This window comes from Abrus precatorius, unplaced genomic scaffold, assembly GCF_003935025.1.
Source record: "Abrus precatorius isolate BTA unplaced genomic scaffold, Abrus_2018 Scaffold11, whole genome shotgun sequence".
Classification (NCBI taxonomy): Eukaryota; Viridiplantae; Streptophyta; class Magnoliopsida; order Fabales; family Fabaceae; genus Abrus; species Abrus precatorius.
Genome location: NW_020874303.1, coordinates 28658262 through 28675105, shown reverse-complemented (window position 1 = coordinate 28675105; position 16844 = coordinate 28658262). Strand labels below are relative to the sequence as shown.

Sequence of the window (16844 nt, the reverse complement as noted above, 5' to 3'; positions counted from 1 at the left end):
TAAATTTAATTTTACTACTTAAAATTAATATATTTTAAAATTTTATTTAAAATGCTAGTACTATTGATTTTATCATCCGGATGAATAACTTATTTTAGATAAAAATATTTAAATGAGATTGATAATAAATACATTTTTAAACTCTTGTATGCGTTACATATTTAGTTGATTCGTTGAGAGAGAAAACAAATAAGAAAAATAATATTAATTTTAAATTTAATTGGAGAAATAAAAAAAGATAAAAGGTATATTTTAAAATAATAAGTCATTTATTCATTTAATTTCAATTTTAAATTTTTAACTTTATTTTCTTTCTACCTAAACAAAGGTCAAATTATAACTCGAGTTGGATTAAATTAAATATAATGTTAAATGTGTTTCGTTTTAAAATGATTAAAAATAATTTAATTTTTTTTAATTAATGTAATTTTACCTATTTATTTTTCAGTCTATTTATTTTCCAGATTTCTCGTCAATTAAAGAATGACTAGTTTGTTTTCTATGTCAATTAAAAATATGAACGTAGTTAATTATGGGATCTTGAAATTATTTATTTTGACCAATAATAGGTTTCTTTTTATCTTTTAGCTCATAAAAATAATTCAAAGGCTTTAGGAACAATGACGGTAAGAAATGAGTATTTAGTTTTACTTCGAGGTTAACAACCAAAAATACACTTTATTATTAAAAGATTTAGTCTGGGTTTATCTGATCTTAAAAATAAGATTAAAAGATCAATTTAAAACAAATAAAAGAATATTTTTAAAAACTTGGTGCAGAATCAACTTTTATTTTATTTTTTGACGGTTGATTAGCTATTTAATACAATTTATATTAAATTCAATACATAAAAAACTAATAATAAGGAGCAGTATTAAATTAAACAAAATAAACCACCATAAACCATTAGATTGCAGACAATAATAAAAAAAATCCATGCCAATTTGACAGGTAAATGGAAACTTGGTATGAAAACTATTACATTGAGAAGAGCAATTAAAATATAGCTGTACTAAATCACGCATTTTCTAAAATTGATAACCCAATCCGATGTTAATTATTTTATTTTTTCATATTTTTTATATACTATTGTTTTTATATTTACACTATTTAAAAATTTCAATAGAATATAGCTGTACGCATAATATATTTTCTTAATGATATTTTATTATAATATATATATATTAGTTTATGAAAATTCCTATTCATACTTGTCTTTGATCGATAATATTATGTAATATAAAATTTAAAATATTTAAAAATATTAAATTTATAATATTCCTTTGAAAATTAAAAGTCAGAAGCTTTACTTTTTCATTTGAATAGTAAATGAATAATATAACTCGTTAGAAAGCCAACCTTTGCTAAACCAAGTTGCCTTTTCAACGATAAGATCTAAATTATCATTTTTATATTATAATACTGAGCGCTCATTTTTTTTATTAATACAAAAAAAAATTTATCGTGCTTTTTTCTCTTTATGTTATGTAGTTTCAGCATTATTAACACTTTTTTTTCAAAGCTATTGATTTATTTTAAAAACTATTTTATTACACGAATTTTTTCAACTTGATTTTTTAAACTTTTAAAATCCTTTTCTTCATTTTAAATATCATCTACTTATATTTTCATTTTTTTAAAAATATGTTTTGTTTCTCTTAACTTAAGTTACTCATATTATTTATTTATTTACTTAAGTATACATACTATATAATTTTAAACACCTTCTTTTTAAATCATATCTTTTATTATAAATTAGAATATATTTACCATACGCGAGAAATTAAAGTCAACAATAGCAACACAATGCATATGAAACCAGTCAAAACTTTATGAGTTCAGTAACTGGTTTCATTAAGTTAAACACATTCAGTAAATAAATAAACCCAAAAAAGAAAAATGAATGTAAAAGAACTACAACTTCAAAATGTATTTGTCAAGTTGTTATAAACACTGACTTGTTTTGCATAGATGACAAAATAACACGTTATGGACACAGCCACCGCAATTCAACAACGCAATTTCTTAGGGACTTCCATTGACCATTTTGTATTTCATTCACATACCGATTGTACTACAAATTGACTAATCAAAGTCCACCGTACAAATCAACCCACTTGCTTTCTAGAATGGGAAAAATTCAAACTTAAATTTCAACCAAAGAGCTATAGACATATTTCTTCACACACTTAGCACATAGGTAGTAATTAGCAATATAATAATATAAATACACGTTCCCTAGCTCTCAACCTTGCTCATCAACCAAACAGAGGAACAGAAAATGGGAAACAAATTGCTAAGCATTTTTCTAGCGGTGGCCTTTGTTATGATAGCAAAGGTGCCCAAAAACGTGAGTGCTCAAAATTGTGGGTGTGAGGCAGGGTTATGTTGCAGCCAATATGGGTATTGTGGTAGCGGTGATGACTACTGTGGCACAGGGTGCCAACAGGGTCCTTGTTATGGGAGCCAAAACCCACCAAGTTCCCCTAGCAACGATGTTAATGTTGCTGACATTGTCACACCAACATTCTTCAATGGCATAATTGATCAGGCTGACTCAGGTTGTGCAGGGAAGAACTTCTACTCAAGAGATGCTTTCCTCAACGCTCTCAATTCTTACAATCAGTTTGGGAGGATTGGTTCTGTCGATGACTCCAAACGCGAGATTGCAGCTGCTTTTGCCCATTTCACACATGAAACTGGACGTAAGAATTAGCACTTGAACCTTTCTTCATATATAAACTCCCACTAAGTCATAAATATAATCATGTTTTGATTATTTGTACAAAAAACACTTTTTTTTTTTTCATGCAAATCTTTTAAAACAAACAACAAAATGAAAGTAAAGTAGACAGTTTTGTATTTAAAACAAAAAACAAGAAAATTAAAAAAGCAAACACCTCCATAATCATGTTTATTATCTCCTTGGCACGTTTCTAACACCAAATCTTGAAATGGGATGCAGATTTTTGTTACATTGAAGAGATAGATGGAGCATCGAAGGACTATTGCGAAGAAAAGAATACACAGTATCCTTGTGCTCCTAACAAAGGCTACTATGGGCGGGGTCCGATCCAATTATCTTGGAACTTCAACTATGGACCTGCAGGACAGAGCAACGATTTCGATGGATTGAATTCTCCTGAAACAGTGGCCAATGATCCTGTGGTCTCCTTCAAGACAGCATTATGGTATTGGATGCAACACGTGCGCCCTGTCATCAACCAAGGCTTTGGCGCAACCATTAGAGCGATCAATGGTCAACTCGAATGTGATGGTGCCAATCCCACCACAGTTCAGGCTCGAGTTAATTATTACACTGATTACTGTAGACAATTGGGTGTTGCTACTGGTGACAATCTTACTTGCTAATGTTCTAACCACACACCACACATATTTTATCATTATATATGTGTAGTATAGTATGAATAAGTGATGATATCATCGTACATGTGTTATTTTTTCCATCACTTCTAATAATACCACTTTCGCTTAATTTAATTATTGTCATTACTCTTATGGAATATTTCCCAATTCAGTTTAATTTTGGCTGAAAATTCCATTTTCCCAATGCTCTGAATAGTCATCGTAAAAACAATCAAGCACTAGAATTTTTTTTAAAATGATTAAAAATAACAAACTTTTAATAATAATAAAGGATGAAAATATTAAACACACCAACTATTACTGTGATATAATTTAACAAGGAGTATACCAAAAAAAGAGAAAATTACATAATGAGAAACATAAAATTTACGCGAATAAACCAAGAAAAATAGAGAGCGCAACACCAAGGGAATAGGCTCCGACGAAGGTCCCAACCAATTGAGGGGCGGGGCGAGTGACGGCACCGATTCCGAGAATCCCAGCGACACCGACGGGAACACGCAGCATGAGCGCTTTGCCGGCGGCGGACAAGACAGCGTCGGTGTATAGCTGATGAGCCCAATTCTTAAAGAGGAGGGGTCGAAGGATGTGATCGGGATCGGGATCGGGATCGTGATTGGGTGAAGACACGTGGCGCAACGCGGAGTCGACTTGGGAGCGATCGGGGGGAGTGGGTAGCCACTTGTGGATGAGAGGGTGTGAGGTGTTGGCGTGGATGTAATCGGAAGCAGTTTTGAGTTGGTAAGGTAACACTCCTTCGAAGGCGTGCTGTGTGAGAGAGAGGCAGTGAGCGAAGGCCGAGTCGCATGCTGAGTCGAACTCATCCGAGTTTGCTAGACTGTTCTTCACTCTCTTCGACGCCGATAACCCCATCTTTCTCTCCTCTCTATTCTCTATCCAATCCAATCAACCCGTCATACTCGTACCCAAAAGAAGAAGATCAAAATGAAAAAGGAATTTTAAGAGACTAAATAAAATAAAAATTATTTTAAGTTATACATATATATATATATATATACATATATATATATATGTGTGTGTATATATATATATATAAGAGACAAGTAAACAAATAGAAAAAAAAACTATATTTTATTTATCAGAGAGATGAAAAATTGTTGAGACAACATTTATAGGGCAAGAAACAGAGGATCTTAGTTGACAATGAACAGAAATTGGATATGATAGTAGGAGTGCCTCAAATTCAATGGTTGGGTGGTGCACGGAGTTTCCACCGGCACTCCGTGAAACCTGAAATCCCTTCGTTAACCTCAAACATTGTCCGTTTTGATAAGAAGAGAAAAGAAGTGACAATATGCGGACTCCGTTCAAGCCACAAAACGCGTCGTCGTTCAAGAGTAATCTCGAAAGAGAGCATTGAAGTAATTCACGCTTTGAAACTTGCGAAATCCCCCCAAAAGCTTCAACAAGTGCTCAACACAAGACTCTCAAGGCTCTTGAAGCCAGACGTATTGATCCTATTGGACGAGTTGCAACGACAAAACCAACTCCAATTATCCCTTACGGTAACTGTTAGTTTCGTTTTAATTGCAATTTCAATTTCAATTTAATGATAATGATGAATTGAATTAGGTTTTCAACTTCATTCGCGAGGAGCTAGGATATGATTCGCTGCTGCGGGTGTACGCGGACATGATACAGCTGCTGGGGAGAAACAAGAAGACGGAGATGGCAGAAGAGTTGTTTAGTGAAGCGGTGGCGAAGGGATTGAAACCGGACACGAGGATATGCAGTGAGGTGATTGGGGCCTATTTGCAAGTTGGAATGGCGGATAAGGCAATGAACATTTACGGATCCATGAAGGAATGGGGTTGTTCCCCCGATGAATTGACCTTCACTATATTGATTAGGAGTCTAGAGAAGATTGGCCAACAAGACCTCGCCGAATCTCTCAAACAAGAGTGTGTTCATTATGTCCACTTGCCTCATAAATTCGTTCGACAAATCCAACAGAAACATGTAAGATTTATGTCCTGTTTGCTTATCGATTACAACGTGCTTCCACCAATCCCTATACCATTCTTAGCGTTTTTAATTTCGTAAATTTCACTCAAACGTTGAAACCACGTTTCAACTTTCAACGTGATTTTATCAAGTTTCCAAACATTCACTTTAACTTGTGCTTGATGCCAGTCACTTTTAGAGTTTTTGGTTTGTAGTTTCTAGTTTTTGCGTTCAATCATGTTTGTTGATTTTCTAATGTTTTTTAAACACACTTTTAGTATTTGTTTAATTTAAAGTTGAGTAAAATTAATTTTGATGAAATTGATTTTGAGTTGTTAAATTCGAATGAGACACGTTTGTAAATTGATTTAAATGGCACATTTTTATTAAAAAGTGCAAGAATTGATTTTGTAACTTAAAAATAAACAAATTTTTATTTTCAATCCGTGAAAGCAGAGTAACAATCAGGTCATTGCATTCAACCGTGCCCTCCAAGCAATTTTTAGGTGCTATTTCTAAGATGAAATTTTGTCTTTTTGTACAGAGTGTGCGCTACCTAGTTCATTCCCCATCTTGCATGAATGTGTTTTATTCTGTATTTTTGTTGTTGTAGCAATTTTACAAATTTACCTTTATGTTTTCAGGTCAAAAAGAGACATGCGGATCTTGTATGAAATTTTCCAACATCGGATGATGGTCTTTTTAGAGTGATAGATTGTGTTGGTGGGGTGGGTTTGTAGCTGCAATGTTGATAATATCATTTGTACTCTGATTTAATAATTAAGGAACGATTGCTGAAGCAAAATTCACTATTATCCTGTAATCAAAGTTTTGAAATGTTTATTATCTGCTCTTAGCATGTTGAAATACGTGGTAGGTTTGTAGCTGATATGAATTCAGATTTCAGACGCCAAGTTTTGTTTTCCCAAAATTTTTCAATCAGCAATTATAACTTACATGTGGTGCTTCTGCTTGTGCCACGATATACCTGATATTGATTTGAATATGGTAGAAAAGTATAGTAGTGCCTCTTGTGTTGGCTTCTTGTAATGTTACAAAACATTATTATTCTTAATATTAGCAAAATCAAAGTAAAAAATATGACCAATTAACAACGCTATTGAAATGAAAATACTTGCTGCGTTAGCTCATCAAATTTTGCACATCTCACATCACATCGCCACATTCCTACATGCAGCTTGAAGTTCACTAAGCAGAAGAATCATCAATAAATCTGTCCAACAACTGCTAATCATTTTAATTCACGCCTAATATTCCAGTTTTATCCTATCAAACCTTATAAGAAACTTTTGCCCTTTTCATTTTATTGGAATCGGATTTCTGGTTTTCCTTCTCTAATTTGATAAATAACCATTCCAATGGTCCACATCATTATTATAGTTGAATGTGAACACCTGTGAATTCAACGTGAAATGGTGTGCTAAAGAAATGGAAAGTAGCTAACACTTGGTGCTGACATTACTGGATTATATATATAAAAAATAATACAACAAAAGTAGCCTCTCTTTCCCTATTTTTCTATCTATCTCTCTATCTCCTGCTGCTTATTTTTATCTCTCCTTTACAAGAAATTACACGGCAAAATACATGTAAAATTGGTGAAAAGAATCGGTTCATCTATAAAAAGCACCACACTCTGAAGGGGAAAAAAGTTTGATGGAAACTGGGGGAAAAACCATAAAATAGAATAACTAAATACAGAAAGTCACAATTGCCTGCTCAGGTAGCTAAATGGCTCGGAGAGTTGTTGAACATGCTGTGCCACATAAATGCACGAGAAAGTACCATCTCAAGCTCCTGGTGAGTCCAGTTCTGAGTTGGAAGGTGTTGGAGGAACATTACCAACTCTTGGAAATCAAGCTTCTGGAGTTTGTCTGACCACTGAGAAAACAATGATATAGATTTAGAGAATATTCATTCTCTAATATAATTGATATCATTGCTAAGATAAGTAATATGTAAATAATCTAAAGAAACTAACACCGGAAACATAGAAGGGAACCAAAAATGAATATGTAAACAAACTGAATAAACCATAAACCATACTTAATACAGTGGAGATGAGGAAAGGCATAACTAAATTGTGTGCTTTGAAGTGACAATAGAAATCTGGGAATAGATTTAGGTTTAGCTAGGATGCTTGAACTTTGCATTCTTTACAAAGTAAACATAATGCAGATTGAATAGCATCCCCTACTAGACCCGAGGAGTGACAACAAGAAATGCATAAAAAGGAATAAGAAAAAGGTAAGATGCTGCACAGCAACTTACTAGAAGTTTTTGCAACTTGGCATCCAAAATGGAACCACTGAATTGATAAGATAATGAATGGAGAATAGGATTTTACCACTGGATACAACCCGCCTAAATGAGAAAGAAGAATCCAACATAGAGCTTCTAAATAAGTATCTTAATTTTATAAGACATCCACCATAGTCATTAATCAACTGTCACAAAATTATGCAAGATTATACAGTACTTCAGAGCTAGCAATAGCATGTCAAATTGTGGCTCCAGGTTGCTAGTAAAGCATAAAAATTCAGTATAACTGCAGATAACATAATAAATCACAACTGTGTTTATTGTGATTGTTAGAATGCATAATTTTACAGAATATCTTTTCTCTGAAAAAGGAAGCATGAAGTGGTGCAAAAGACAAGGCTGTTTTCTGGCAAAAGAATTGCAAATAATTACCAGTACCTACTGAAATGTACCAGAGGGGGAAAAAGATGCATTGACCAAACAGGCCAGCAAATACTATTCCTTCTTATTTTGGCTACAGGATGAAATTTAATTCAAATAAATTATAATGCCAAAAAGTAAGTTGGCTCACCGTTAGAAGAAAACTGGCAAATATATACACAAGGAAGTCTGGTAAGGCATCTCCTTCAGCTAGATATGTGTCCCAAAGACGTGTGACGAGGTTGAAGGGTATCTAATTACATAAATCAGATATCAGTTAACAAAAGCATAAAATTATGCCAAATTTGTTGTTCTCCACAATTCCCTCTAACCAAATCTACTAGTCCTTGAGACTGTATAATATATCAAATTCTTGAGAAAACTACAGCACTTATAAGAAGAAGAAAAATCAGAGCAAACCTCACGGATTAGAAGACAGTTGAACCAGCGGAAAGCAAATTGAAGAAATTCCAGTCCTTGCTGCTCCATATGGTTTGAAACAGGATCTGGTGCAACTCCGAATTTCAGTACAGATTCAATATGGAGATATAAGGATAATAGTATACTCCCCACATTTCAAAATATAAGTTGTTTGCAAGAAATTTTGTTTCATTACATTTGTCACTTTAAAAAACCAATAAGTCATTTATTTTATTTTATTTTATTCAATTATATCCTTATCTCTCAATATCTCCTCCACAAAGAGAAACAAGAGAGTATTAATGGAGATTGAGAGGATGATTTAGTCAAATGTAACTGAGGTATTTCAAAGCATTCATAATCCTTGTACCAAAAACTTAAATGGCTAATATTTTGAAATAGAGGTAGTAGCAAGCAAAAAATGAGAATGTTTGATAAAATTAATACAGATCCATACCCACATGCAATAGTGGAGTATTTAAGTTCATGTAATTATAGTGAAACTTGAAGGACAACAACAGATCTGAGAAAAAGGTTACCGTCAATCCTCCTGACCAATTCCTTCAACTTAAAAACCAGCCTTTGAATTCCCGGTTGAGCAAATGTGTAATGGTCTTGCATTCCATCAAGCAACTTTGACAAGCACCAATAGCAATCAGCCTCTACATTAGAGATTTCATCTGAAGATAAATCAGACATTGACCAATTATCTATGCTCCCTTCCAAGTATTCTGATAGAAAAACAACTAAAAATGGTGTAACAAGATCATTTATTCCTTGAACATATCCACTTGCAGGATGTCGAATGGCCCTAGCAGAAGATGAGGAAATCATGTAAATAAAATAAGTAATAATGATAACATACAATTAGTAAGCAAAACTTGGTCAACAAGAAGGATGATCCATAAGTAAAGGGCTCCAGAGTATTTTAACTGTATGATGCACTTAAAATGGGAAAGTTAGATGACAAAGGTCCATTGTTGTTCACTTGTTCTATAATCTTTTTTCCAATTTTCTTTTTTCAAGTTATTGCTCTAAACTGCTGCCAAGACAAAACAGAAGTATACAAGACCAAGACCATAACAATTATTCTCAGCATCTTCTGAAAGTGCAATAAATATGCATCGTAAGGCAATTCATACCATCTTGCTGGTTTCTAACACTGAACCATTTCTAGAAGGAAATCTCCTTAGTGTCCATCAAGATGATGATAATTTCGTAAGAACAACAGAACGAAATATAGGATCAGTCCAAATTCGAATGAAGTTAATCCATCATATGCACCCCTGGTTTATTGGAGCTTAACTATGAAGAGTAAATTGATACACAGCATATGTTAAACTACAGAGACAACTCCAAAGCTAGGTATTGTAGACAAGATTGAGGGACCCGCTTTTAAACCTTGTGGAACTTTCATAACCAAGCTAAGAGCCATCTTTCATCTCAGAAAAAAAATTCCTCAACAAAGAAAGCTAGACTAAAAAATTATCAAGCCCAAAAAACATGGTATCAATAATATCTAACCATGTGTACAGAATACGCTCCAGTGATTTCTGAACTTGCTCTTGCTGGAAGAAAGAAACATCAGGCACAGTTCTTGGACAATCAACACCAATCTAACCAACAAAATGTGCAAACAGTAAAAAAAGAACCTTATTTTCATCAATAACATAGTAATCAAGTTAGGCATATGTTGCAAACTTGCAATTGATAATACCTGGCGTAGCATGTTTATCTCATCATCTGAGCGTTGTGTATCAGGAATATCATAATACTGTGAAATATAGTCAAGATACTCAAGGCGCTTCCTTCTCAAAACTCCCTCCCTTCTATCTGAATTAGGTGGTGCATATCCCTGTTTTCAGTTCATCATTAAATTTTCAAGAGGCAAAGAATCCATAGAAAACATGTGGTTGACCTATTTACTTAAAAATTGATTATCTATCAGGTAATACTTCTTAATTTCCTTTTAAAAAATCTTCATGGTCTTATTTCAAAACAATTTTTATATAAGCAGAATCAAGGTCCTTATAAAAGAGAATTTCTACAGCACACCCTCAATTTTTCTTTTCTTTATGTTATATATAACCAAATAAAACAAAAATTCACATATACTAACAATTATGATCTAGACTCCAAACTTGATGGCTATCATGCTTGTGAAGTTATGACAGATAGCTATCATGAAATAGCTGAAGATCATAGAGCTTACCAAGAGAAGTCTCCACACTGTAGGACGCATATAATCTGGAACACCACTCCAAGCTAATTCACGCAATTTCTCTACAGGATATATAAGGAAGAAATATAAGGCGAGCATCATCAGTTCACCGCTGAAAATTGAAAACTAAATGGATATTATGGATGCACCAATGTATTACAAAGTAGGCAAACATGAATATTAGATGAATGAGAATGACAATGGACAACACTCTGGGCCAACAATCAAGGGCATGGAAAGATATCATGTTAAAAATGGGAAGAGAGAAAATATCAGGTTATGTACAAAAGCAATGCTCTAAGTTTGTTTTGCAATTTCTTTTGAACCTTACCAACAAAAATATCAATAGGCAAAGGTAATTAATTGCATCATGAGTATGCATGGCTCACAACTACATATGACAATTCCACAAAAGAGCAATGAGGAAGAAATCAAAGCATGATATAAAAGAAAACAGAAATACAGAAGTTAAAATACCTAATATAACCATTGTCCCTGAAAGCACCTTAGTGAACTTTATAACTCTAGCAGAATCTGTAGCTCTAGCGCTCATGGAAGATTTCCGAACTTCTTCAGATGGGTTCTCCACATGGGAGGTTGATATCTTTAACTTATTCTCACTGGGAGTACCAAATGGTTTGCTTGTACTGTGAACTTCCTCCTGTGATAAGAATAGAGGTTTCACTTGACGAAGTGCTACCCATCAATCATTATAGAGACAGGTGAGATGAGATTATATAACTACGAAACATGAATACTCAAATCACCTCAACTCTCTCAGATGTGGGATCACTTGTGCCAGTCTCACTGTATGAGGAGCTCCTTTTGTAAGTTGGCGATGACAAGTTTGAGCTATCTGGTAGGTCAACTCTTTGACTCAATAATATTTTACCAGGAATGCTACGACCCTTGAGTAACCTTCACAAAGGAAAAATATAAATTTACATCAATTGTGTAAGGCATCTCACATATACTTCTCGTTGTAGTTGAAACCAAATATATAAATCTATAAAGCAAAAAAGCTATTGTTTAATTAATCAACCCATTAAAGAGGAAGAGCAATAAAACATGAAACACAGATTCAGCAAGACAATTAGAGGTTTTTTGTTTTTTTAAGAGTAACTGCCCTGTTAAGCAAAGAAATTTTATCAAAATAAATTGTGCAATTCAAATGCTGACTCTCAGAAAGCATTTGGTATAACATCCAGTTTTAACTGCAATCAAATTTGTTGGAAAAAAAGAAAAACTAATAAGAACTAAAACCTCTTTGGAGAATCTATACATTTCCCATCTTCCATTGTCCCTGCATTTCATAGCAATAATCCAGAACAAAAGAACCCGTCTAATTTGATAGCATGGATCAAACCATGTCTTAGAATTTCATCCATCAGAATTCGTGATCTAAATGGCAACAAAAATAAAAAAATTTAATGGGTTTTCTAAATCCCACGGATTAACAGGTAAAGATCAGCGAATCGGACAGCGAAATTCTCGGGATCATGAACTTGAAAGAAAATGCCCTTTCCATTTTTAAATTATGGGGAAAAATTAGAAGCAACTAACTTAAAATGAGAAAGAGGATACCCTTGAACATTTCTGAGGGTCTGGTTGAATCGTGAATCTAGGATTCCTACGGCAGTGTCTTTGTTGTTGTTGTTGGGGTCGTTCTTCATGGTTGATCTCTCCAAATCGAATCCCGGTTCTGTTTTGCTTGTGTTGTAGTTATTACTGACACTTCTTCCTTTCAGAGCTGGTTAGTGAGTGACTGAATTTGTGCAAGCAACATGAGCATGATGGGTGATGATTACTCTCCAAAATTCTTCTTTTCTTTTTTTGTTCTAATTAATGATCATCCTTTATTATTCGTTTTTCAATCCTACTGCTTTGTGTATTTCTTTTATACATTTGTTTTTGTCTCGTAATCACTTGTGTGCAATGCACAATAATAATAATAATAATAAAGGACAATTTTGATATTTAAAACTCAAAGCCGAATGATAAAAAAATATTATATTGACTCCCCTTTTATATATATATATATATATATATATATATATATATATATATATATATATATATATACTCATTAATGTCTTATTTTTTAAAAATTATATATAATTATCTTATTTTTATGTATAAATTATATCAATAATATCTTTAAAATAAATAAAATAAGAAAGTGTAAAGGAGACAAGAGTAACTTTTCATTTAATCAAGGCATATGTGTAATTAACACTAATCAATTAATTATTAAAGATGTCTATGTAATTATTAAAAAAAAAACTGTGACTTTTTTCTTAGATAACGCGGACGACCATTCTTTTTCCCTTTTTTTTAATGCTCGTATATTCCATATCCTATTTAGCTCCTAGTGATTTATTTTCTACTTCTTTTTTATTTCATTTCACACAAATTTCCTAAAACAAATCAAAGCTAAGTGAATTCTCACTGTCTTATTTTATCTCTTTTACATCACATCCTCAAACATATAAAGTTTAGCAATTTCAAAAATGGTGATTAGGTTTATTTTTAGACCTTCAAATGTGAAAATAGGTTAATTTTTTCTAAAAAATATTTTAATTAAAATTTTCTCTTTCACTTAAAGTATTAATTATCCATACAATGAAATTAAGTTTTATAATTTTTTAAAATCTATTCTTTTATATAAAAAATAAAATTACTTATATTTTTCTACTCAAATTTAAAAACCCTTTCTCTGTTTTTCATACATTTCATACTTATTATTTTTTAAACATTTGTTAGTTGATATCTTCTAGTACAATAAGATGGTCGGTTTGTTGACACTTAATCTAAAAATCACAAATTAAGTTAAAATACACATAATCAGTGATTAACCTACTATGGTCAATAAAATTTAAGATTAAGTTGGATAGGAACAATTTTCACAAAGGGACTTAATTGCAACAGTTAAAAGGGTATGATTATATGAAGCCTCTTATATCATAACTCAGAAAGAAACTATCAGCACTTTCTAATACTTTGAGCAAACCCATATGCTAATCATCCTTCCTGAACTATAATAAAGAGGACCGTAGCAACATGATCTTTCACCTAGAAATTTTCTGATGCACAGGATCCATTAAAATGGCAAGTGCAGAGCATACTTCTTTCTAGTGAGGGACTAGAGGATAGTCATTATAAACAAAGCTTTCAGAGAGAGAAAATTAGAAACAACTCATGATATAGATAAACACACAAGTTTTATTTTGATTCGGTCTGCCTTCAAATGGCAAGGGACTTCCCCTTATATAGAGGATGGACAACAACCGTAATAATTACATCTGATAAGGTTAGATAAGATTCCAAACCCTTTTCTAAAGTAGCTTTTAGCAAACTTACAAAATCGAGACTTTTAGTACATGTGACTCATACTAAAAACAAAATATAAAAGACACTTTATTACATAAAGATACTTTTTCAGAAATTCTTTAGTCCTTGAGGATAGGCTCGTGACTTGGTGACATGTTGGGATCGTCACTTGAACAGAGGCTGATTGAGTTAGAAGGATCTTAAGGATCTTGAGAGTCCATGAGTGGATCAATACGTGTTGAGCCTTCATCTATGATTATGACATGACTGTTCATTTCCCAATTTCCAAAAGTAATAGAGGAACAAATTACTGATGGATCTATTGGTTGGATCTTATCCCACATGGTTGGATTATCATTATCAGGAGGGCAAATTATATCCATTGCTTTTAATTTGGAATAAGTGGACTATCATAACACCATGAATACACCCACAAACACCTTGAACACCTCTTCTACTGAAACTTCCTCTATTCTCTTAAACTCTCCCATCTCTCTACCTAAAGACTGTATCAGAACTGCTTCTGATAAAATAGAAAATTTGATAGAGTACACATATGTTCCTGAAGATGCTCAGATTCAGGAATCCATAGCTCCTCTTTTAAGCCCTTACAATGTTTTCAGGAGACATAAATCCTGGACCAACAAAGTCAATGCTTTGATCCTTAGAAAACAATCTCTCATAAAGGAATATGTCCAATCCACCAGAATGGACCAGTGTGAAATTCCTGCTACAAAGAAAGAAAGGTACATCAACCTGGAAATTCCTAAAACCTTCATAGACCATTGGAAGGTTGAGGGATACACTGCCCTTCATTTTGGAGCAATAAGATTAGTCCTATCTCTTCATGGAAGGAAAAATCTTCCAGTTACTGCTAGAATCACTCTCCTTGATTCTACTTATATTCACTATGAACATGCTGTCATAGCAACTCTATTGACCACCCTTCATGCTGGAAGTGCGGTCCTCACGATCTTTCCAAATTATAATGTCTCACTAAGGGACAAGACTCTGCCAGCTAGACTGAAAGTTCAGATCCAGCTCACTGGAGCAGAGCAAATTGAAGAAGCCATCTCTGCTACACTTCATCACCAGATGATTTACAGATTACAAAATTATGCTCATGACCTTCCTCTGCCAGGAATGGTAAATGATAATCTGTTTGTCATAGCTAACAGAAGTGAAGATGATGTTCCATCCATTATCCAAGTTCCCAGACAAATCTCTCGAGAAGAACTTCTCAAACTGATTCCACTTAAATGGACAACTGATTATGAAAAGATCAGGAAAGACAACAAACCAATTCAGTCTTTTGAAGCCACTTTCAGAAGATCTGTTGATGGTGGTGTTAAAACCATTTTTAAGAAGCCTGATGATGAAACCAGTTCTTCTACTAATTGTTTCCAGTCACTTATGGTGATACCAGTTGGAAAAGAACATAGAATCCCAGTATACAGCTTTAAGCCTGATGGATCCTCCATCTATTCTGACAAATTTGATGGACACTTTATGTGGGATGTAGATCCTTCTATGTGTGATCCTGACTGTGACTGCTGGATGCATATTGGTGATACATCTAATGAAGAATCAGATGATGATGATGAAGATAATCAGAAAAGAAGGAAAAAGAAACCTTGCAAACCTCCTCCAAAGCCTAGGAGAAGAGACCCTGGATTCACTCCATGGGTAGGAATAAGGAATGAAAGAAAGCCATTGCCCATCTATGATGAAGCCCTGGAAATCCTGAGAAAAGAAGGCCTATTGTCCAAACCCCTTAGTGATCCAGATCTGATCACATGGCCTCCTCCTCCAGGATTATGCAATTCTTTCAGCACACCTCTAGAAAAGGTTGCAACACCTATTCCCTGTATGATGATCACTGACTATGATAAAGATTTTCCTTCATTAGACAAAAAGGCAGATCCTATTACTAAGGTCAACACTAGACCTTTAGTAATCCCTACAGAAGTACAATCAGACGGAACTCTCAAAGCTCCTTCTCAAGCTGAAGAAGTTCTCAACTGGTAAACTGAAAACTCTTTAACTCAAAACAAGATCTTGAAAAAGGTAGACAAAAAGGTAGATCAAATTGCTGAAACCGTCCTCAAGAATGAAGAAAGACTCCAATACCTTTCTGATAAACTCAGGAAGTGTTATAAAGAATCTTAGAAACAGATTGCTAAATTGGAGATAGACATCTCAAAACTAACAGAAGAAAAGGCTGTCTTCACAGGAGAATATCACAAAAAAGATAGAGAAATCAGGAGGCTTAAAGAGCAAATTAAAGAGATGGATGAATTGATTGCTGCAAAACAACAAAACAGGGAAGCTGAAATTAATCCCTTTCTTGTTCCACCTCCTGTACAATCAACTTACTATTCTCCTTTTAGTCCATCCCCATTCTATCAAGGCACATTTACAGCACCTTCATACTCCTTGCCCTCTGCCTATAGACCCAAACCTAGATCTTCTACCCGTGATTCAAAGGGTAAAGGCAAGATGAGTATATCCTCTTCAGAAACTATTAAAACCAAGAGCCTAGATTCTTCTGAAGAAGAAAAATCTCCTCCAAAAAAGTCATCAAAAGAAAGTCAAGGAAAAACACCTTTTATAGGTGTCATATTTGAAGAAGATCAATTAATTGATGACTCAGAATCCCTTAAATCTTCATCCACCGGAAAAGACTTTTTTGAAGAGTCTTATGAATCTCCAACAACTGAAAAATTCCAGAGTGAATCAGAAGTACCAGAAGCTAAGTCCTCTGATGAAGAATTTACAAACATTATTGAGATGCTGATGGTCAACATAACACAATCTA

At 33.6% G+C, this 16844-nt stretch overlaps 4 protein-coding genes across 4 annotated transcripts; 2 read left to right on the top strand and 2 right to left on the bottom strand.

Annotated features, from left to right (window-relative positions):
* The first annotated feature begins 2259 nt into the window (after nt 1-2259).
* Nucleotides 2260-3516, top strand: LOC113855389 (endochitinase PR4-like). The gene is made up of 2 exons (XM_027487016.1): nt 2260-2705; nt 2966-3516. The coding sequence occupies exons 1-2, from the start codon at nt 2282-2284 to the stop codon at nt 3370-3372; spliced, it is 831 nt and encodes a 276-aa protein (XP_027342817.1). The 5' UTR covers nt 2260-2281; the 3' UTR covers nt 3373-3516.
* A 213-nt stretch (nt 3517-3729) lies between these two features.
* Nucleotides 3730-4451, bottom strand: LOC113855139. Its single transcript, XM_027486639.1, has one exon. It carries the CDS (start codon nt 4258-4260, stop codon nt 3754-3756), a length of 507 nt encoding a protein of 168 aa, XP_027342440.1. The 5' UTR covers nt 4261-4451; the 3' UTR covers nt 3730-3753.
* Nucleotides 4452-4463: 12 nt separating this feature from the next.
* Nucleotides 4464-6435, top strand: LOC113855138 (protein THYLAKOID ASSEMBLY 8-like, chloroplastic). Its single transcript, XM_027486638.1, has 3 exons — nt 4464-4913; nt 4981-5367; nt 5997-6435. Exons 1-3 carry the CDS (start codon nt 4569-4571, stop codon nt 6024-6026), a joined length of 762 nt encoding a protein of 253 aa, XP_027342439.1. The 5' UTR covers nt 4464-4568; the 3' UTR covers nt 6027-6435.
* Nucleotides 6436-6767: 332 nt separating this feature from the next.
* Nucleotides 6768-12547, bottom strand: LOC113855449 (GTPase-activating protein GYP1-like). Its single transcript, XM_027487092.1, has 10 exons — nt 12281-12547; nt 11464-11614; nt 11174-11357; nt 10688-10758; nt 10193-10330; nt 10000-10091; nt 9015-9286; nt 8476-8561; nt 8207-8308; nt 6768-7254 (listed from the first exon to the last, which is right to left on the bottom strand). The coding sequence occupies exons 1-10, from the start codon at nt 12367-12369 to the stop codon at nt 7093-7095; spliced, it is 1347 nt and encodes a 448-aa protein (XP_027342893.1). The 5' UTR covers nt 12370-12547; the 3' UTR covers nt 6768-7092.
* Between the last annotated feature and the right edge of the window lie 4297 nt (nt 12548-16844).

Excerpts from the sequence above, each read along its gene's own strand:
- LOC113855389 (XM_027487016.1), top strand. The coding sequence starts at position 2,282 with ATGGGAAACAAATTGCTAAGCATTTTTCTAGCGGTGGCCTTTGTTATG. Across the intron at positions 2,706-2,965 it reads TTTCACACATGAAACTGGAC|ATTTTTGTTACATTGAAGAG; the intron begins GTAAGAATTAGC and ends AATGGGATGCAG.
- LOC113855139 (XM_027486639.1), bottom strand. The coding sequence starts at position 4,260 with ATGGGGTTATCGGCGTCGAAGAGAGTGAAGAACAGTCTAGCAAACTCG.
- LOC113855138 (XM_027486638.1), top strand. The coding sequence starts at position 4,569 with ATGATAGTAGGAGTGCCTCAAATTCAATGGTTGGGTGGTGCACGGAGT. Across the intron at positions 4,914-4,980 it reads AACTCCAATTATCCCTTACG|GTTTTCAACTTCATTCGCGA; the intron begins GTAACTGTTAGT and ends GAATTGAATTAG. Across the intron at positions 5,368-5,996 it reads GACAAATCCAACAGAAACAT|GTCAAAAAGAGACATGCGGA; the intron begins GTAAGATTTATG and ends TTATGTTTTCAG.
- LOC113855449 (XM_027487092.1), bottom strand. The coding sequence starts at position 12,369 with ATGAAGAACGACCCCAACAACAACAACAAAGACACTGCCGTAGGAATC. Across the intron at positions 11,358-11,463 it reads CCACATCTGAGAGAGTTGAG|GAGGAAGTTCACAGTACAAG; the intron begins GTGATTTGAGTA and ends TTCTTATCACAG. Across the intron at positions 9,287-9,999 it reads GAGCGTATTCTGTACACATG|GGCCATTCGACATCCTGCAA; the intron begins GTTAGATATTAT and ends ATCTTCTGCTAG.